We start from the raw sequence: 16876 nt of genomic DNA on the forward strand, positions 1-16876 counted from the left end.
TGTTTGTGAAGCAATATTGCTTGCCTCTCGCATCCATGGAGTCCCTGTCGGAAATCATCAAAAACTTGAGTCCCGTGGGATAATTCGTCCAGTCTACAGCACCTTTAATAATCCGGTGCTGGAAATTTTAAAACCAAATTGCCAAGAGAGACTCTGTGCAGACCTTAGGGAGGTAAACAAATCGGTCCACATGTCCCGATAGCCTCTCCCATACAATGACCAAGTACTGGCCCAGATCTAGGGGTCAAAAGGTATACACTGCCACTGACCTGACAAATGGGTACTGGACTGTGCCCCTCAGTAGGGAGGACCAATACAAGCTGGTCTTTACCTTCGGGGGCAGCAGTACACGTGGACCCCGACGCTCTTCGGATACATAAACTCCTGCAACAAATTCAACATCTTCCTACATAAGGCCATGCCCGACTAGGGTGAAAGGCGTAACCTGGCCTATGTGGATGATGTCCTGATAAAAAGCTCAAGTGTGGCAATATACATTTTCAGCACTGGTCGACACTGGATCCCAAGCCACTCTTCTGTCAAAAAGGGCCTTCAAGCAGCTAAATTCAGGAAGGTGTGGGGGTGGGGGAAGAGATACCAGATTCCTCTCACCCCTCTTCCTGGGCAACTCAGGAGTTCTTCTTGGAGTCAGGGTTCTCAAATACATGCTTGACAGCAGTATTATATCAAAAGCATGACATGGTCAATAAAGTCATCTTCTATGCAAGTAAGACTTCATCCTCTGTGGAGGAAAAATTCAACGATTGTGAGAAGGCACTCCTGGCAACGGAGTGGGCATTGAAAAATTACCGCCCGTTCATCCAGGGGGAACATATAGTGGAGACTCCACACCAGCCTCTGCAATACCTCCAAAGTGACAGAATCCGGGCCGGAAATGTGAGTACTTCCAGAATTACTTCCTGGATCCTGTCAATGCAAGGCTTTCCTGTGGAGGTCAGATATGGCAAAAACAAGAAGAGTCCCCTTGTACAAGGTCTGGCTGAATTGCATGATTGTGCCAGAGAAAACGGTCTCGAGGACGAAAGTCTTAAAACACAGGACAACATGGAGGCATACCCGACTTCCCCGCACAAGGTCTATGAAGAAGACAAGTGCCAGGGAATGCCCATAGTTAATGTGGACGGGTGCTCCTTCCATGTTGACAACAACGGGGAAAAGGAACTGGTGGCCGGCGTTGGGAATGCCTGGGTGAATGATACCCCAGAACCCTCTGCTGGGTACAGAAATCGGTCCCCGTAGTAGTTAGATGGTGGAGTTGATGGCAGTTCATCAGGCCATCCTCACTGCCGTCCAACACCAACTCCATGTACTGGTCATAATCACCGACTCAGATTATGTCCGGAACAGGTTCATGGAGTACCTCGTTAATTGGAAAACCGCAGGCATGCTATGTGCTAATAACAAACCGCTCAAACATGGCAAGCTAATCCAAAATATTGATGATGATCTGGTCACCTCTAGTGCGATGACCATCTATTGGAAGAAGATCAAGGGTCATTCTAGGATAGAAGGGCCAGACAAAACTGGAAACGATCTAGCTGATCAGCTGGCCAAAACCGGAGCCATCCAGGGGGACCTCCTTCAGATAGAGTCCCTGTTGGGGGAAATCCAGGTCACTGCTATCACTAGGTCCAAGACAAATGCTAACAATGAACTCTCAACTGCCCAATGGAGTAAGGAGACCCCAGATGCTGATTTAATCACGGCACAAAAAGGGGATTCGATTGTTGGAAAATGTTATCAACACATTGAGGACCCTCCTCTGATGGATACCGATTACATTGGGAAAGAGGACCTCAGAGTGTTGATGAAGTGTCCAAAAATGTTCCGAATCCAAGACGGTTTGTTGGTAAGGAGATCCATCTCTGGCTCGGACCAGTGGGTGGTACCTGCTTAGTCACGCCCATGACACGGCCACAGCCGGTCATCGGGGGTTTTCACACTACTTTAGAAATCTTGCGGGAGGTTGCATACTGGCCACACGTGGGGCAGGACCTTGACCAATACTTGTAGGGGTGTCGAGTGTGTGCAGAATTTCAGCCAACTTCACTCACACACCGAGCTCCACTCCAGAAGAGGGGGATGACACTGGCTTGGTCAGATTTACAAGTAGATTTCATTGGGCCCGAGATTCGCTCCTCTAGGGGGAACAAGTACATGTTAACAGTAACATGCTTGTTTACCAAATGGGTGGAATGTCTCCCGGCCCCAAATTGCAAGGCAGAAACAGCAGCTGCCCTGATGATCAATCACATCTTCTCGCGTTTTGGCCTACCCCAAAGGATTGAGTCAGACCAAGGTATTCACTTCACAAGCGAAGTGATGACAAAGATGTGGGAGATACTTGGGGTAAAAGGGAAACTTCACATTGCATACCGCTGTCCTCTAGTGGGGGAGTTGAGAGGTACAATAAAAGCATTGTGAGCATTCTAAAAAAGTTTGGGGCAGATCCTGGGCCAAGTTGGGACATCCGATTACCGCTTGTCCTGATGGCCATAAGATCTACACCATCTTCTGCGACCGAGATGTCTCCATTTGAGCTAATGACTGGATGAAGGATGGTGCTACCTCAGCATCTGATCTAGAGAACACAAGAGCAGACACTGATAAACGCCTCCACACCACATGAGTATGTTGAGAATCTAAGAAAACACCTTCAACATGCTTTTGCGTATGCTCAGCGGAATCTGGAAAAATCTGCAGGCAGAGGGGAGGAAGACTCAATATGACTTAAAAACAGCCAAAAAGGAATACTAAGTAGGAGACAGGGTCTACTTGTATAATTTCCAAAGGAACCAGACCAATGAGCGGAAATCTTTAGCGAGCTGGCGCTGTCCTTTTGAAATTGTAGATAAAATGTCACCTGTCGCCTACAGTATCCGCATCCCCAAAGGAGAGCTGACAGAAGAGAAATGGGTCCATATTAATCAGTGAAAAAGTTGTCACCTTAGGCACACTTTGCAGCTAATTGAGTAGTCCAGAGAAAATCAAATAGAGGGGACATCTGGAGAATGAGAACCAGAAAAAGAAGAACTAGAAGGGAACAGGTAGGTTTATAGGTATCATTATTTAACAGGGAGTATTTTTCTTCATTGTCAGGATGAAAGGGATTCCAAAAAAACTCTAGTCAAATCAATGGTTCTCTGTGTCTTGTTAGTGATCATTTGTCTTTATCATCTAAGCACTGTAATAATTGAATGCATGTGTGTCCCACTGCTATCAACCTTCCTGGAAGGCAATCAGTGGGAAAATGTAGTAACCAGTTCTGATTTATTCAATAGATTTGTACTGGTTGCACCCTTCATAAACCAAGGAAGACCTCTACGGGGACCTGGAAAGGAGAGATTGAAGAAAAATCTGGGGTTGTTGCTCCACACCACAAAGAAAGGCCTAAGGGAAAGCTGTGGGTGTCACCCCACACTCCAAAGAGAGACAACGGGAGGATCATGGCGTACCGCTCCCTGATGGAAGGACTCCACTTGATGAACCCCACTTTGCCCTATTGATGAATCCCAGTTTGCCCTACTCTCCCTCAACAAGAAGTTTCAGAAGAGTCGGGGTTGGGGGGATTTGTGGGATACATTGACCCACTCAGCAGAATTCCCATCCATAACCAAGCTGCACTTCAGCAGTTAACAGCAAAATGGCTGCGCTGGTTCCTTTGAGAAGCACTGCCTCGCATTAAAACTGTGTTTTGCAGCTACAAAAGGATGGCTGCACTGTTTGCCAAGCACCTCTTGGGCAGGATGGAACAAGGGGGCACACCGAGGAAGCCTGCCAGTGTGTTTCTTATATGCACCCAAGAAGAAAATAGAAAAGCAGCACTGCTTCGCTGCTAGCACAACATTTCCCCTGGAAAAAGGGAAATATTTTACATTTAAAATGATGCCGCTTTGACGCTATTTCCATCTGTTCAACATCACACTGCTTTTATCAATGAGGCCCTGCCATGGCCACCCATATCCAGATTGTGCTCCAGAAAAAAACAGAATTATCCATGAATGACAGGTCATGTCAGGCCAGAACTGGGGAATCAATAGAAACTTCATTTCAGCTGCACAGAAAAACGCGTGACTTTTGGGCTACAAAATGTCAAATATCAATGCTTCAAAAGAGGCCCTGGCTCTCTGGACCCATGTCAATTTCAGTGGATCTGCGTCTTAAACAGATTGGAACTCTTTCCCCTCACAAACGCCACTACTTGTTATGCTTGAACTAAAATGGCACTGGTGCGCAGTGCATTCTGGGAGCGCTCGGAGCCATGATGGATATTTACTTCATGCCGCAGTGAAAAGCTGCACACATTTTGCTGAGTGTTAGATTCACGGTGCAGAGGAAAACATGCTTTCCAAACCTGGTATGCGGTCAAGGACATTTCTGCTGGGAAAGCTAACTTTGTTATGGTTTGTTACTGTTCTCCGTGGAGCGTGTTTTTAGAGGAGGGAGGCACTCTGCTCCTTGAGGGTGGCTCTCGATTGATCCAGCTGGCAACCGACGGCTGCTCATCAACTGCGCAAGTGCCATTTCCAGAAGGTTCGAGAACTGCCACCCCTTTTCGGAGTGTGTATATATGTGGAAACCCGGAGGTGAGCAGGTGAGACTTCAGCCGGAGGAGGACGCTTACGTCCGGCACTCCTGTGAGCTGTGGTGCTCTCGGTCTGGCTGTTCCCGGGGTCTTCCAGCCGCTTCTGGGCGAGATGAGGAATCCAGTTACACTCACGGTGATGTATTTCCTTTTGAATTCTTTGCTTCTTCTGTGATTTATGTCTATGTTATTTCTATGTTATCACTGGTTGCTTTTAAACTTTGAATAAATAGCCGTATAAGTGCTGATTATCTTCTAAGAGTGTGTGGTTGCGAGTTATTGCGTCTTTCTGCGTTCAAAGTATTGGCTCTATAATTGCATTGGTGATTTATGTTTTTCCGTGCACTCTGGGGAGAGCAATACACTACTCTACCACAAGACTTACAGGGATTTAAATGGGCCCCTTTAACCATCCGATATCTGGGAGTAGCGATTGCTAGACACAGTCCCGAATTATACGGATATAAATATACAGTGTATGTGACAACTAATGGGGAAGCTACATAGCTGGACCTGCATGCCCGTCGCCATAGCAGGCAAAATAGCACTCCTTAAAATGACTGTGTTCCCCAAGTTATTATACCTATTCGTTAACATACCACTATGGCCTGGTCAAACCTTCTTTCAGGAACTAGAATCAGAGATATGCAAATACGTGTGGCACTCGGGACAGTTCTCCTGAAGTGGAGCACACTAGCACAACCATACGAGAAGGGGGGCGTGTTTGCTGGCCCAAATTTCCACCTATACTGGATGGCTGCGGAGGCACAGTGTGCTACCTACTGGTACACTGACGGCTCACCTTCCCCCCATAGACGACTTGAAAAGCTCTCAGGAGGTGGTAGAGACTAACGATCTCTGATCTTTACCCCCTCGGCTCGAAGACAACTGTGGGTTTGACCCCGCCAGCATTACATCACTTGCTTGGGTCAAAATATGGAAGGAAAGAGGGGCTCACATTCCATTCCACAGAAACATTCCTTTGTGGAACTGTGTGCCCTCTCTACCACACCTGGACACGGGTTCATGCAACATTAGGAAGCAACAAAGGTTTCACACACTTGGGTCCTTATTTCCTGAGGGGAACATCATCCAGCCTGACGACATTGCACGAACCGCGCATCATCACAATGCGCTGGCCTGCGCAAGGCGTGCAAGAAACAGTGGGTAGATTTTCCCATAGAACCGGAGGATGATACACTGCTAGAATATATTTTGACAGCAGGTTGCAACCAAGGCCTAGTGTCCTCACTATATCGGCTTATACAGGGCCGCCTACCCAAAGCGCAGCAAAATGCCCGCTCCAAGTGGGCAGCAGACCTGCGGATGGACATCACAGATGATCTCTGGGCAGATATATGCACTCAGACACGCAAGGTCTCACAACTCTAGATTTCAATTAATACAACTGAAGACACTACACAGGTTCCGCTATACTCCACACAGACTGCGTTTATTCTCCAATGAAGGAACTGGTGTGTGCCCCTTGTGTAACTATGATAATGCACAATACTTTCATATGCTCTGGAACTGTCCGAAATGTTACCCGTTTTGGCAAGATGTGTGTGCTCTACTGTCGACTATGACAGGTCAAACTATCCATCCTCTACCACTATCAAACATGTAAAACAGACAGGAATCTCCCATGCGTCACATGAATAAGTTTGTAAAACTATCCCTTTTACTTGCTAAGCGAAGCATACTAATTCGGTGGATAAGTCCTAATATCCCCAACAGGGACCACTGGCTTAGAGATGTCGTATGGGCTAATGATATGGAGGAGCAGTGGGCGCGCATGCAAACCCCAGAATCCCGACCAAGAAACATATGGGGGGCGCTCACAGCGTATCTTGCATCTATTTTGCCTACTGGGGATAGGTCCTCGCATCCATGATCTGAACGTATGCTTTACTGCAAATGTAAGAGAGGTTTTGCACCCTGGCAATCCTCACCCTGCGCTCCCTCTACCCTGCCCCCACCTTCCGAGCGATGTCTCGACTTTGATGAAGCATATGATATCCTGATTTTCCTTCTGGTCTCGCCGCCTGTAATGAGGATAATGCCATAATGTGATTTGCAATGTGCTGTCAAGTGTGTTAATAAACAAAGGTTTAAAAATATATATATATATTTGACACTATTAGATTTAGATGCATAAACATGGAGTGGAGAGTGTTTTACAGTAGCAACACTGTAATTATGCATTATGTAACAACTTGAGAATGGAATTGCAGGACGCACAAATGCAGGTAACACGTACTGGTCTTTGCCAAACAGGATATAGTTAGCTTAATAAAAGTGTCACGCAGATTACTTCAGTTTGCAATTATTGACCATATGCAGGTTGGCTTTCCATGTACTATCATTCTCTTTTCAAGTTCCAACTCCTAGTCTGCAAAGCGATCAGACGTCTTGCTCCTCAGCACATGTCTGAATGTATCTCAGTTTGCTCACCATTTCAAGCCCCCGATCATCCTCTGCACTCAAAGTCACCATCCCAAACCATCCCAATGTGCCTCCTCTCGTTTCTGTCTTTGCTCCCTACTCGCCCCACTCCACTGGAACCCACTGCCCATAACAAAGCCAGCCCAACTGTGGATCTCTTCAAAGCTCGGCATCAATTACGCTAGGGATACAGCTGGCGGAAGTAAGCTGCTGTGTCATCATTTGGTGCATCAGTGTTAATAATGCTGATTTCTCTTCCTTCAGTAAGCCCTTGTACAATAATCATGACTACAATTAAAAGATCAAAATCCTGACTCTCCAGGAAGTGCAAGCGCTGTTAAAAAAAACAAACAAATGAAAGTTACATTTATAATTGAATTAGAAACTCACTAACACCTGTCCCTGTGACTATCCAGATAGGTATTTAACTTTATGTAGCGCTTAATACTTGGGTCGTCCAACATCTAGGCACTGTGATTATTATACATTAGTTGATACTCAATTTACCAACCACTGAAGGATATTAGCCAATAAGATAGCTCAGCCAGTTGAGTGCTTGTTTCTGCGGTATGCAGGTTGCAGGTTAAAATCCTGCAAGGCCAACTCAGCCTTTCATCCTTTCAGGGTCGATAAAGGAGTACCAACTTTGGTTTGGTGATAAATATGTTCTATGTACAGTGCTTTGCCAAAAGTGCTATATAAATAACCATTTGGCCATGAGATTAGGTATAGAATTTAGCATGGAGTCCTTGGCTCTCTGCACGGTTGTATAATAACATTGGCATACCATTGGGTAGTAATGGCTCCAGGAAATTAGGACTCAAAGATCAAAAGACAATTCTGCTATTGAACCTCAAAACCCACAATACACTTAATGTTTGCCTTACTATGCAATTGGCTAGGTTTTTGTGTTTTCAACATTTAAATATATACAGGAGAGATTAAATGGCCAGACCTTAGACAACTAATGAAAGGTGCATTCTGTCACAATGCAGAAAGCTGCTGCACGGTAATGATTTCAATACAATTTCTGCAAACATCAGCTGGGTGTCACATACATTCTACTCTCTTGCAAAGGAGACAAGTCATTTTTACTCTCTTGAAATCACATTTACTCTCAAAGTTTAAAAATGGGGAGTAAAATACTCCCACTGCAAAATCTTCTGGAGCAGCGGAAACATTATTTTGAAAGTTAAAGGAACTTTAAGCGTGGAAGGCCAGACGGGCCTCGATCCACGGTTCTGAACTGTGTTGGAAACCGAGCCAGAGTGTGTCATCCTGCCTACAAGGATCCCCTTGCCTCGTGAGGCCTGACGTGGGGAGGAGAACTGGTTCAGCCACATTATACTTTGAACACTGATTTTCCTTTTGCATACATTTATCCTGCCATGTGTAAGTCTCTCCTCATCAGCTAGGCCATTAAGTCACTCCCTGCGCCACCTAACTTGCTAGACGCCGGCTTTACCCATCTGTCCGCCTGTACCCCTCCTCTGAGAAGAACAAGACGACGACGACTTGGAAATACGAAGGTGCTCATGCCATTTACCGTCAAAGAGGAGAATGCGGGTCATTACCAAACGTACATCATAAAGAAACCAAGATGTTTGCAGTTCTCGAAATAGGCCATGGTTGATCAGTCGGATCCCACGTTTAAGTTGTCCTTTTAGCGACTCCCGACACGTGCCTCACCATGTCTCCTCCCCACCTCCAAATTTGGAGGCTAGCTATGCCCGTGGGCTACATGCATGGTCTCTGCAGTGGCGGCCACATCCCCCTCCAGCCCCCAGCTTCCACTGGCGCCTTATTATCTGCCTCCCCACCGGCACCAAAAGCTGCCTCCACTACTGGGTCTCGTAATGTACTCTTTTATGAGTAAAATCTGCTGCACATTCTTCCATTTTAGGTTTTGCACTGGGCTAACCTGTCCACCCTTTTTATTGTTTTGATGAATTCAGTGCAGAGCCTGCTTTACCAATTGAACCTGTAGCTGTACACTAGGCAGGGGACAATAGTCTGCCTGGACCAAATCAACCTACCCACACACATTAAGCAGCCAATGGCGTAATACACTGCACAGGTTTTTTTTTTTTTTTTTAATTCTCCAACCTCCCAAATTAGCGTCTGTTTGCAGTGAGAGAATTGCTCACAACACTGTCATGCCGAAATGAAGGGTTGGGGGCTTATGGTAGACTATCCCAAGTCCAACTCGATAGGTTTGGACAGAATATGTTTAATAGACAACCTACACTTTCAATTGAGAGTGGTGACATTTTAGGAAAAAAGCTCACACAGCTTTTGCGGCAGCAACATCTAGGCGAGTTCCCTTCATATAGACAATGAAAATGACTTCCTGTTTTTAATATTGGTTTATACCTGGTCTTCTTATTAATTTTCAGTACAAGTCAATGAAATGTTATTTAAATTGCAATGATCTAAAGACTTGACATTGAGTGCAGTGTGGGCAGGGACAGCATTTGGGGGTCTCCAGGGGTCGCAACAGCTACCCCCGAGGTTTCCCTTGCTACCCCGAAAATAAAAATGGAAGCTCCTGGCCCATGGCCAGTGCAATGTGGCTCTTTGTTTCTGGAGCGGCTGGCATTCTGGTTCTGGCCTCTTAAAAAACAACAGGGGGTTCCACAAATGTAACATTTTGAGCAGGGACCCTAAATAAGAAAGAATGGAAATAACAAATGTGTCTTTCTGGAATTCTATACAATAATTGCTAGATTCATTAAAGGTTTATTTCAGGCACATTTCACGGGCTGAGTCACTGATTTAGTCTGTTCTTAAACACCTCAAATTCACAATGCAGACAAAAACTTCCAAAAGGCATTTAGAGTAGAAGGAGGATCAATTTCGGACTATGCATTTTGCTTTTCGCAAGTTGCAGTTATAGCATGTTTTTTTGACGTTGTCTCTGACATTCCATCTCGGTGTCCTTGGTCCCTTGACAAAATCTTTATGCCTAAAAGCTTGTGTACAGTGTAGAAATGTTTGACCATAGCACATCAAGTGGCCCTTGATTTCATGGTGACATTGTGTCCATCTTTCCCATCTCCCTGGCATGCTGTTCAGGATGTTTGTTTGTATGTATGAGGTAACGAGTGCCCAGAGTACAGGATGTCGTGTGAGTAAGGTGCTTTCCCCATTTTCCAGCCTCTCAAGCCTGAAAACTAGATCCACGCAGGTTTGACATGTGGACAACTTTGCACCAGACCTGCAGATGAACTGGCCTGCTGTTAAATCTCAGTTAGCAGTTTAATGGTATCCACTACAGAGTGTAATTTGCTTTCTGACTTTGAGAACATTCAGACAAGTAATTGCTAATTTTACTATAGCCGGTGAGATAGCTATAGCCGGTGATATATCTCCGTGGGGTCAGCGCTCGCTGCTGCGATGTGTGTGTGATCTGCAGGTTCGAATCCCGGGAAGGCCAACTCAGCCTTTCGTCCTTCGGAGGTCGATAAATGAGTACCAACACAAGTTGAGTAATATTGTATGTATATTTGTTCTATATAAAGGGCTTAAGCATAAGTGCTATATAATAGCACATTATCATTTGGCCTTAACGTCTGATTGCATTCACAGTAATTTGGTAATATGGACCTATACACACTGAAATTAACGATACATATGGTGATGCATTATATGACATTAGTGATATCGTAACCATATTTTTCGTAGTGTGCCTAGGAACAATGCTATGTGATTCCACTTACTGTTTGTAAAGGGATGAAAGGTCGGGTTTCATTGCTTCCTGTGATGTCACTTCGGGGTGGGTCAAATAACATCACTTCCTTTGAGGTCATCAGAGGTCAACGGTCGTGTGATGTCACTTTGCTACCCTTGGCATTTTGATGAAATGACGTCCCAGAGTGTGGGGTTTTTAGGTGTTTAGCCCTGGGCTCAATTTTGTCTAGAAACTGCCCTTAATAAAACTAAATATCTTCCGTTACCAAAATCTTTTGGAGCCAGTTTTATTTTGTGTAATTGCCTCGAGAGATGCACAAAATCACCACACTCCCAAACCCACCTGCAGAGAAAGAGTTTGGCGTGCTTCGCTTAAACCTGTTTAGGTAGATTTACGCAACACCTGTTGGAAAGTTCACCAGTCGCCAAGTGAGACATGGCTTCGAGGATTCTTGCTGGGTTTACAGAGAACGTAGGGAGAAGTGGGGCAATGCAGAAACGCCGGCAATACAAAATAGCAATTTGAGAGCATACATTCAGGCGTATGTGATGTACAATACTGATCCCCCCAAAAAAGCAGAATATTGTAGTAGCTTGAATAAACATGCCAGAACGTGATCTTCCTATCGCAACATGCAAACGAAAAGTTCAGCTTTATCTAAACAATCGACACACGCTAAACTCGTGTTGTGCTCAGTTACTGAGGCGTGAAGCGAACAACACGCCATGTTTACATGTGTGACATCGATAACAGACAGTGAACGCATATCCGTAAACACAGCAAGAAAAGATAGCCTTGTGATATGGCATTTATAACGCGGCTATCCACAAGTGTTTCAAGTGGGTAGGGTGACTGGGTAAGCACGGGAGGGGGGGGGGCGACCAGGGGCAGGGGTTCAGCTATATGTGCCTTCTTCAGTTAATAGACATATTAAAAGGAAATCATTATAGCCAGTCCTTTCGATGGGCGGCAGTTAGTCAGCCTCTCTGAAGTATTCATAATCAGTGTATACAAAAGAGGCCCTCAAACTTCTTTTGCCCCCATTCGACAAACAGTTCCTGTTCATCAATGCCAATATGCACCCATATCCCCCTCGGCATGTAACTTTACATCGGTTCAATATTTCTCAGGGCCTTGACATTATGGGAATCACGCACTTTATTCAGTCTTGTTCTAGATCTATAAATACCTTCTATGCTTGATCAGCCTCTCCTCTGTCTGCGGTCGCCTCAGGTACCTGCAGGTGTCTTTGTGTCGACAGGGCGTTTCACGCTGTGGGTGTACTCGGTTTCTTTTGGTGACTGTAACCTCTATAAGTATTTCGGATTGGTGCCGACTGCGTACGTCTCTGCAGCTCGTGATCCCAGGACTGCGCTGTCACTCCGGCCTCTCACAGAGCCAAACACATGCCTCTGCTTCGACAACAAAACAAGCCCCGTCGTCCCCATGGCGACGGTTGAACACTTCGAACTGCTGAAGCTGCGTGGGGGCTGGGCTGCACCCCAGCCAATGAGGGGAACGTGCGACTTTCACGGTGGATAATGCTGCAGCCATCTTGAACTTCTTGTCCGCTGTATTTTTCAAGATACTCACCGGGAACCTATGATTTTTTTGGTCATTTCTCTTGAAGGGAGGATGTGTTATGTTAAGCATTGATTTATAGTTCCTGAAACATCAATTTTCACTTCATAAATATTGACAAAATGTATTCATAAGTCAGTTAAAACTTCCATATGTACATGTCGGGAATATCAAAATTGCGGATCGTTACTTATCACACATCGTTTTTCCAAAATCTAACTCGCATTATTGCAGCACCCACTGAGCTGGGAGAACCAGCACTGGGAATGGCAGACGAGCTGTTGTTGCGCAGTCCATCAGGTAACTCTTTTTTTTAACCAAACTGTCGAAACCACCAACTCCGCCCATTCAACCACTATAGATACACGTGCTTCTATCGCCGGCTAAACATACATTTTCAAACTCCGTCAATAATAAACGAGTGTTTTTGATTGGCCGGCACGGCTCCGCAATCACTGCCCCTGAGCGTGACACACTGAAGGAGGGTCCGGGATAACAGCTATGTGAATGCGCGTCTCCCAAATGTCACGTGTCGGCTACAGTACGTCACGTATGTGAATGTAACAGGCGCCACACGACACGGATCATCGTGCACAAGAGTTTGCCATGCGGTTCCGTTCTAAGATTGTGGATGTCAGCTGCCTAAACCATTTTACCCGTGAGTTGTGCAAAGACAGTTTTAATGAGAATAATAATCATAGAGATAGGAGAGAGACTAGTGTACCCAGGGTGTTCGTTTCTGACAGTCTATGAAGAAGCATGTAGATACAGACTGAGCAACGACCTGGGTGGGGGATATGTCCCCAACCACTGCTTAATTTGTTGGGGTGGTTGCCAGTGCCCAACACTAGCACTCTTTTTTGGGCACCGGAACTCATGGGGGCTAGCACACGTGCAATTGCTTTGTTTGTTCTTCCACTTGCTTTGCTTGGATTATAAATCATTGGGATTTGTCATTCTGATCTCATCTCTCCTGCTTGCAGGTTGCAGGCCATGGCTGGCTGGGCCTGGGGGTGGGCAGCAATAGCAATGAACAACAAACTGCTACAAACAACAGCCAATGAAAACAACCCTGCTGTTGTTACTATGCAGTATTTGATACATTCTGTATAGTAACACAGAATGTGCAGTTTTCATTGGCTGTTCTTCTGAGCCAGTCAAATTACAATGGTGATGTGTTGTTGCCACAGGAGGCAGCGCAACACCACATTCATTTCACAAATTACTGTGAAGTGAAGGTGTTGAGGCGTAGCGTCATCGGTCCTGACTTGTGAGAGAGCCTGCCCCGCTGCACTGCGTGGTGCGGCCTAGTTGCTTCCTGGGGCCCCCTCTGCCTGCTTTTTCATTTGTGCGGTTGCCAGTGTGCGCAACTGCCCACCCTGAGGCCTGACAGGAGACCAAGTCCCAGCCGGCAAAGCAGGTAAGTCACTTATTGTTGCTTGCGGTGCAGCCTGAGCCTGTTACAGTCAAGTGATCAGGCAAGGAAGGTCCAGGTCGGGGCCCGGGCGGCGGCACAGTCCCCTGGTGGTTTCCTGACTGCCCAGGAGTCAGGACTCCACCAGGGGCCCATCCGCGCCCAGGCTTATGTCTGTATCACCTGTGTGCAGTGTGCTGCTGACTGCAGTCAGTGCCAGGCCCAGGCCAATTTCTGTGACCAGGGGCTTGCCGGCTGCCACAGACTGAGTCGGATGACTCTGCCGCGGGCGGCTGGGCCCGTGGATTGTGCCCAAAAGTATGTTTTTTACTTTTGTCTTTGAAAACCTGACCTTCCGTGGGGCCGCCCCACAGAAGGTAGGTTTTAAAAGAAATAACTTATTTTGAGTGGTGGCTGTGGCCCATCACTTTGAAAGTGATGGGCCCCAGCCGCCTAAATGTACGTTTTTTCTTTTAAAATCTTAACTTCCATGGGGCTGCTGTTGTCATCAGGCTCAGCATGGCCGTGGCGGTGGTGGCCCCACGGAAGGTAGCCTAAGTGATTGAGGCAAGGCAGGGCAAAGCCCAGGACCGGGCGGGGCACGGGCGGCAACGTGGTCCCACTAGTGTCTGTCACAAAAGGAATGAATTGTCGTTTGCAACTTTGGCCACTTTTTCATTGGTGCCGAGCCCGACTCGAGACAATTGTATGCCCCAGTATGACCCTGGATAGCATTCATCTAAACGAAACATGAACTGTGAATTTTTGCCTGGGTGTTTCCATTCTTCCTTTTAATGTTATCGGCCTCATTAGCTCACAAACGAGCTTCAGTGAGGGGACCCGGAACGGTGCACGTATTGGGCCGAAACCGAACCAGCTGTACTTCGCGAGAAAAGCCCATGCCAAGGAAAACTTCTGAAATGCCATTTCAGGCTTAAAGGTACACACATGGAAACTACACGGGGATAAACATGGTGCACGTGGCAACTAATCTGTCGTCATAAATAAAAGCACTAGTTGAGTATTCGTGTATAATTCTCAACCGTCTTTTGCTGTCATTTTTTTTTTCATAACATTTTATTTGGTTTTACATATAAGCATGGAATATATCACAGCAGTAATCGCAAAGCAGTAATCATACAAAATGGGTTTTAGTAAAAGCGACTCATGGGAGGGCCAGAGTGCAGGGAGCAAAAATGTTAGAATGGCCGGTGCTGCTCATGGAATGTCCTGTCCTTTTCCGCTGGCGGGTTGTGGAGCGCTGGGTAGCTATGGTGTGAGGTCTTGGTTCAATACAGTGGGCTGCTTTGGAGCCATCTTGTTAACGGAGGCCTCCTGGTGAGGGCCGGGAACCTGGCGGCATAGTCCATGAATGGGTCCCATATGTTTAAAGTTCTATTCAGGGAGCCTGCCCGAATTGCAGTGATTCTCTCGGCCACCACTATATCCCAGCATTTTGCCCACCAAAGTGCAACGGAGGGGCCCTCTTTATTTTTCCACACACGTGCCATTGCTATTTTTGCTGCTAGGAGTAGATGCGTGCATAGTCTGGGGATTTGGCCTGACATTGGGAGTGCTCCATTGCCCGTGCCACCAAGAAGGACGATTCCAGGGTCCCATGGGATGGTTAGGCCCGATATTTCCTTGATGTGTTTGAGTATTTCTTTCCCATAAATTTCCGCTTTCGGGCATGACCACACCATGTGTAGCAGAGATCCTGTAGCCGGACACCCACGCCAACAGGTTCCGGGAATGGTTGGGTTTGTCTTGTTGATTTGGGCAGGGGTTATATAGTACCTGTAACTGAGTTTATAGCCCCATTTGTGATGCATTGAGAGCTTTTGTGTAATCTGGCCCAGATTTTCCCCCATTCCTCGACTTTGATTTCTTTTCCCAGGTCCTTTTCCCATTCAATCATGTATCTTTCCTTTTTCACGGGGTCTGCCCTGTCTAGTAGCCGATATAGGGTCGAGATTCTGCCCTTGCTTGTAGGGGTTGTTAATGATAGTTCTAAGGCCGTTAATTCTCTGGAGCATTTCTCCCTGGTTACTCTGTTGGATATCCAGTGTCAGATTTGTGCGTAGTGGAATCTCTCCCCTTCGCCCACACCGAATGTTTCTTTGCATCTTTCAAATGAGATAGGTGCTCCTGCATTTTTTTTACATAATTCCAGCGCATGTTTTCTATCCTGATGTGTGGTTTATACACCAGATGTGGCCCCATAACCTGGGTACAATACGTTCCGAGCATGTGCTCCGAATGAGAGCACATGCAATCCCCAGATAGGAATCCTCAGATAGGGAGGTGGGTGTCCGTTACACCCCGCAGTTTAGTGAAGTATGTCAAGAACATGTCAGTGGGAAGGAGATATCCGAATATGCATTCTCCTCTGGCTCCTGAATATTGGGTGACAAAACATATTTATTTTTTTAATATGTGTTAAGGTGGAAAGAGGCCCTAAAGTAGAAGTAGCACAGGCCGTTGATTTCACAACAATGTCTTGCAGAAACACCATGCTCATGCTTGAAGGAAGGGTGAAGGGGGATGCATTTATGAGATGCGATGACTGATAAGGGCTTGAGAGTAAATTGATTACACAAAACACCTGGATGAGGTGACTGAAGAACGGGTTGAGGGGAGGGTGCTCTTCCTGGAGGTAACCGATGAACAATATTTGATTGAACTTTAATAGACTGTCAGACGGAGCAGAAGGGGTAGTGACAAATACAGTGCAACAGTGACTGAAACAGAATGCTTTTATATTTATTTGCATTTTTAAAGCGCTCACACAGCCCGGGGGCATCGAGGCGCAGTTACAGGAGGAGCATGTCTTAGTTTCGTATTTACTACTAGCCTGTGTCAGCAGTTGCTGCAGCGCCAAACATGTGGCATGGAGCAGCAGCAGTGTGATGGGGTGGTGGTGGGCCGATCTAGGTAGGTCTAGAACTGAACTGGCACGGCCAGCGCACCCGTGCTAAGGTTGGCCGGGCGCCCGCGCTGAGGACGGCACCGCGCCTGGCATTATGGGGCCAATATTTTTTGGGCACTGCCACTTATTTTTTTACAAATTAAGCACTGTCCCCAACCCTCTCCGATTTTCCTACTTTAAACAAATGCTTTGCTGACAACATCCCATTTT

The 16876-nt window shown here is 46.3% G+C and overlaps 2 protein-coding genes across 8 annotated transcripts in view; one reads left to right on the top strand and one right to left on the bottom strand.

Annotated features, from left to right (window-relative positions):
- C5PH7orf57 (chromosome 5p C7orf57 homolog) overlaps positions 1-12828 on the bottom strand; it is a 709483-nt gene extending 696655 nt beyond the window's left edge. The window contains exon 1 of one of the 5 annotated variants that reach the window (XM_069613329.1): positions 11932-12828. The gene's annotated coding sequence lies outside the window, so the exon portion shown is untranslated. The remainder of the gene's footprint in view (positions 1-11931) is intronic. The other 4 variants (XM_069613326.1, XM_069613325.1, XM_069613327.1 and 1 more) reach the window with 4 other exon arrangements.
- Positions 12714-16876, top strand: part of HUS1 (HUS1 checkpoint clamp component) — an 818999-nt gene continuing 814836 nt past the window's right edge. The window contains exon 1 of one of the 3 annotated variants that reach the window (XM_069613330.1): positions 12714-12981. In XM_069613330.1, coding sequence (XP_069469431.1) covers positions 12930-12981 — 52 coding nt within the window. In that variant the 5' untranslated portion in view covers positions 12714-12929. The remainder of the gene's footprint in view (positions 12982-16876) is intronic. The other 2 variants (XM_069613331.1, XM_069613332.1) reach the window with 2 other exon arrangements.

The sequence above is a fragment of the Ambystoma mexicanum genome, chromosome 5p (assembly GCF_040938575.1).
Source record: "Ambystoma mexicanum isolate Mex_15411 chromosome 5p, UKY_AmexF1_1, whole genome shotgun sequence".
Classification (NCBI taxonomy): Eukaryota; Metazoa; Chordata; class Amphibia; order Caudata; family Ambystomatidae; genus Ambystoma; species Ambystoma mexicanum.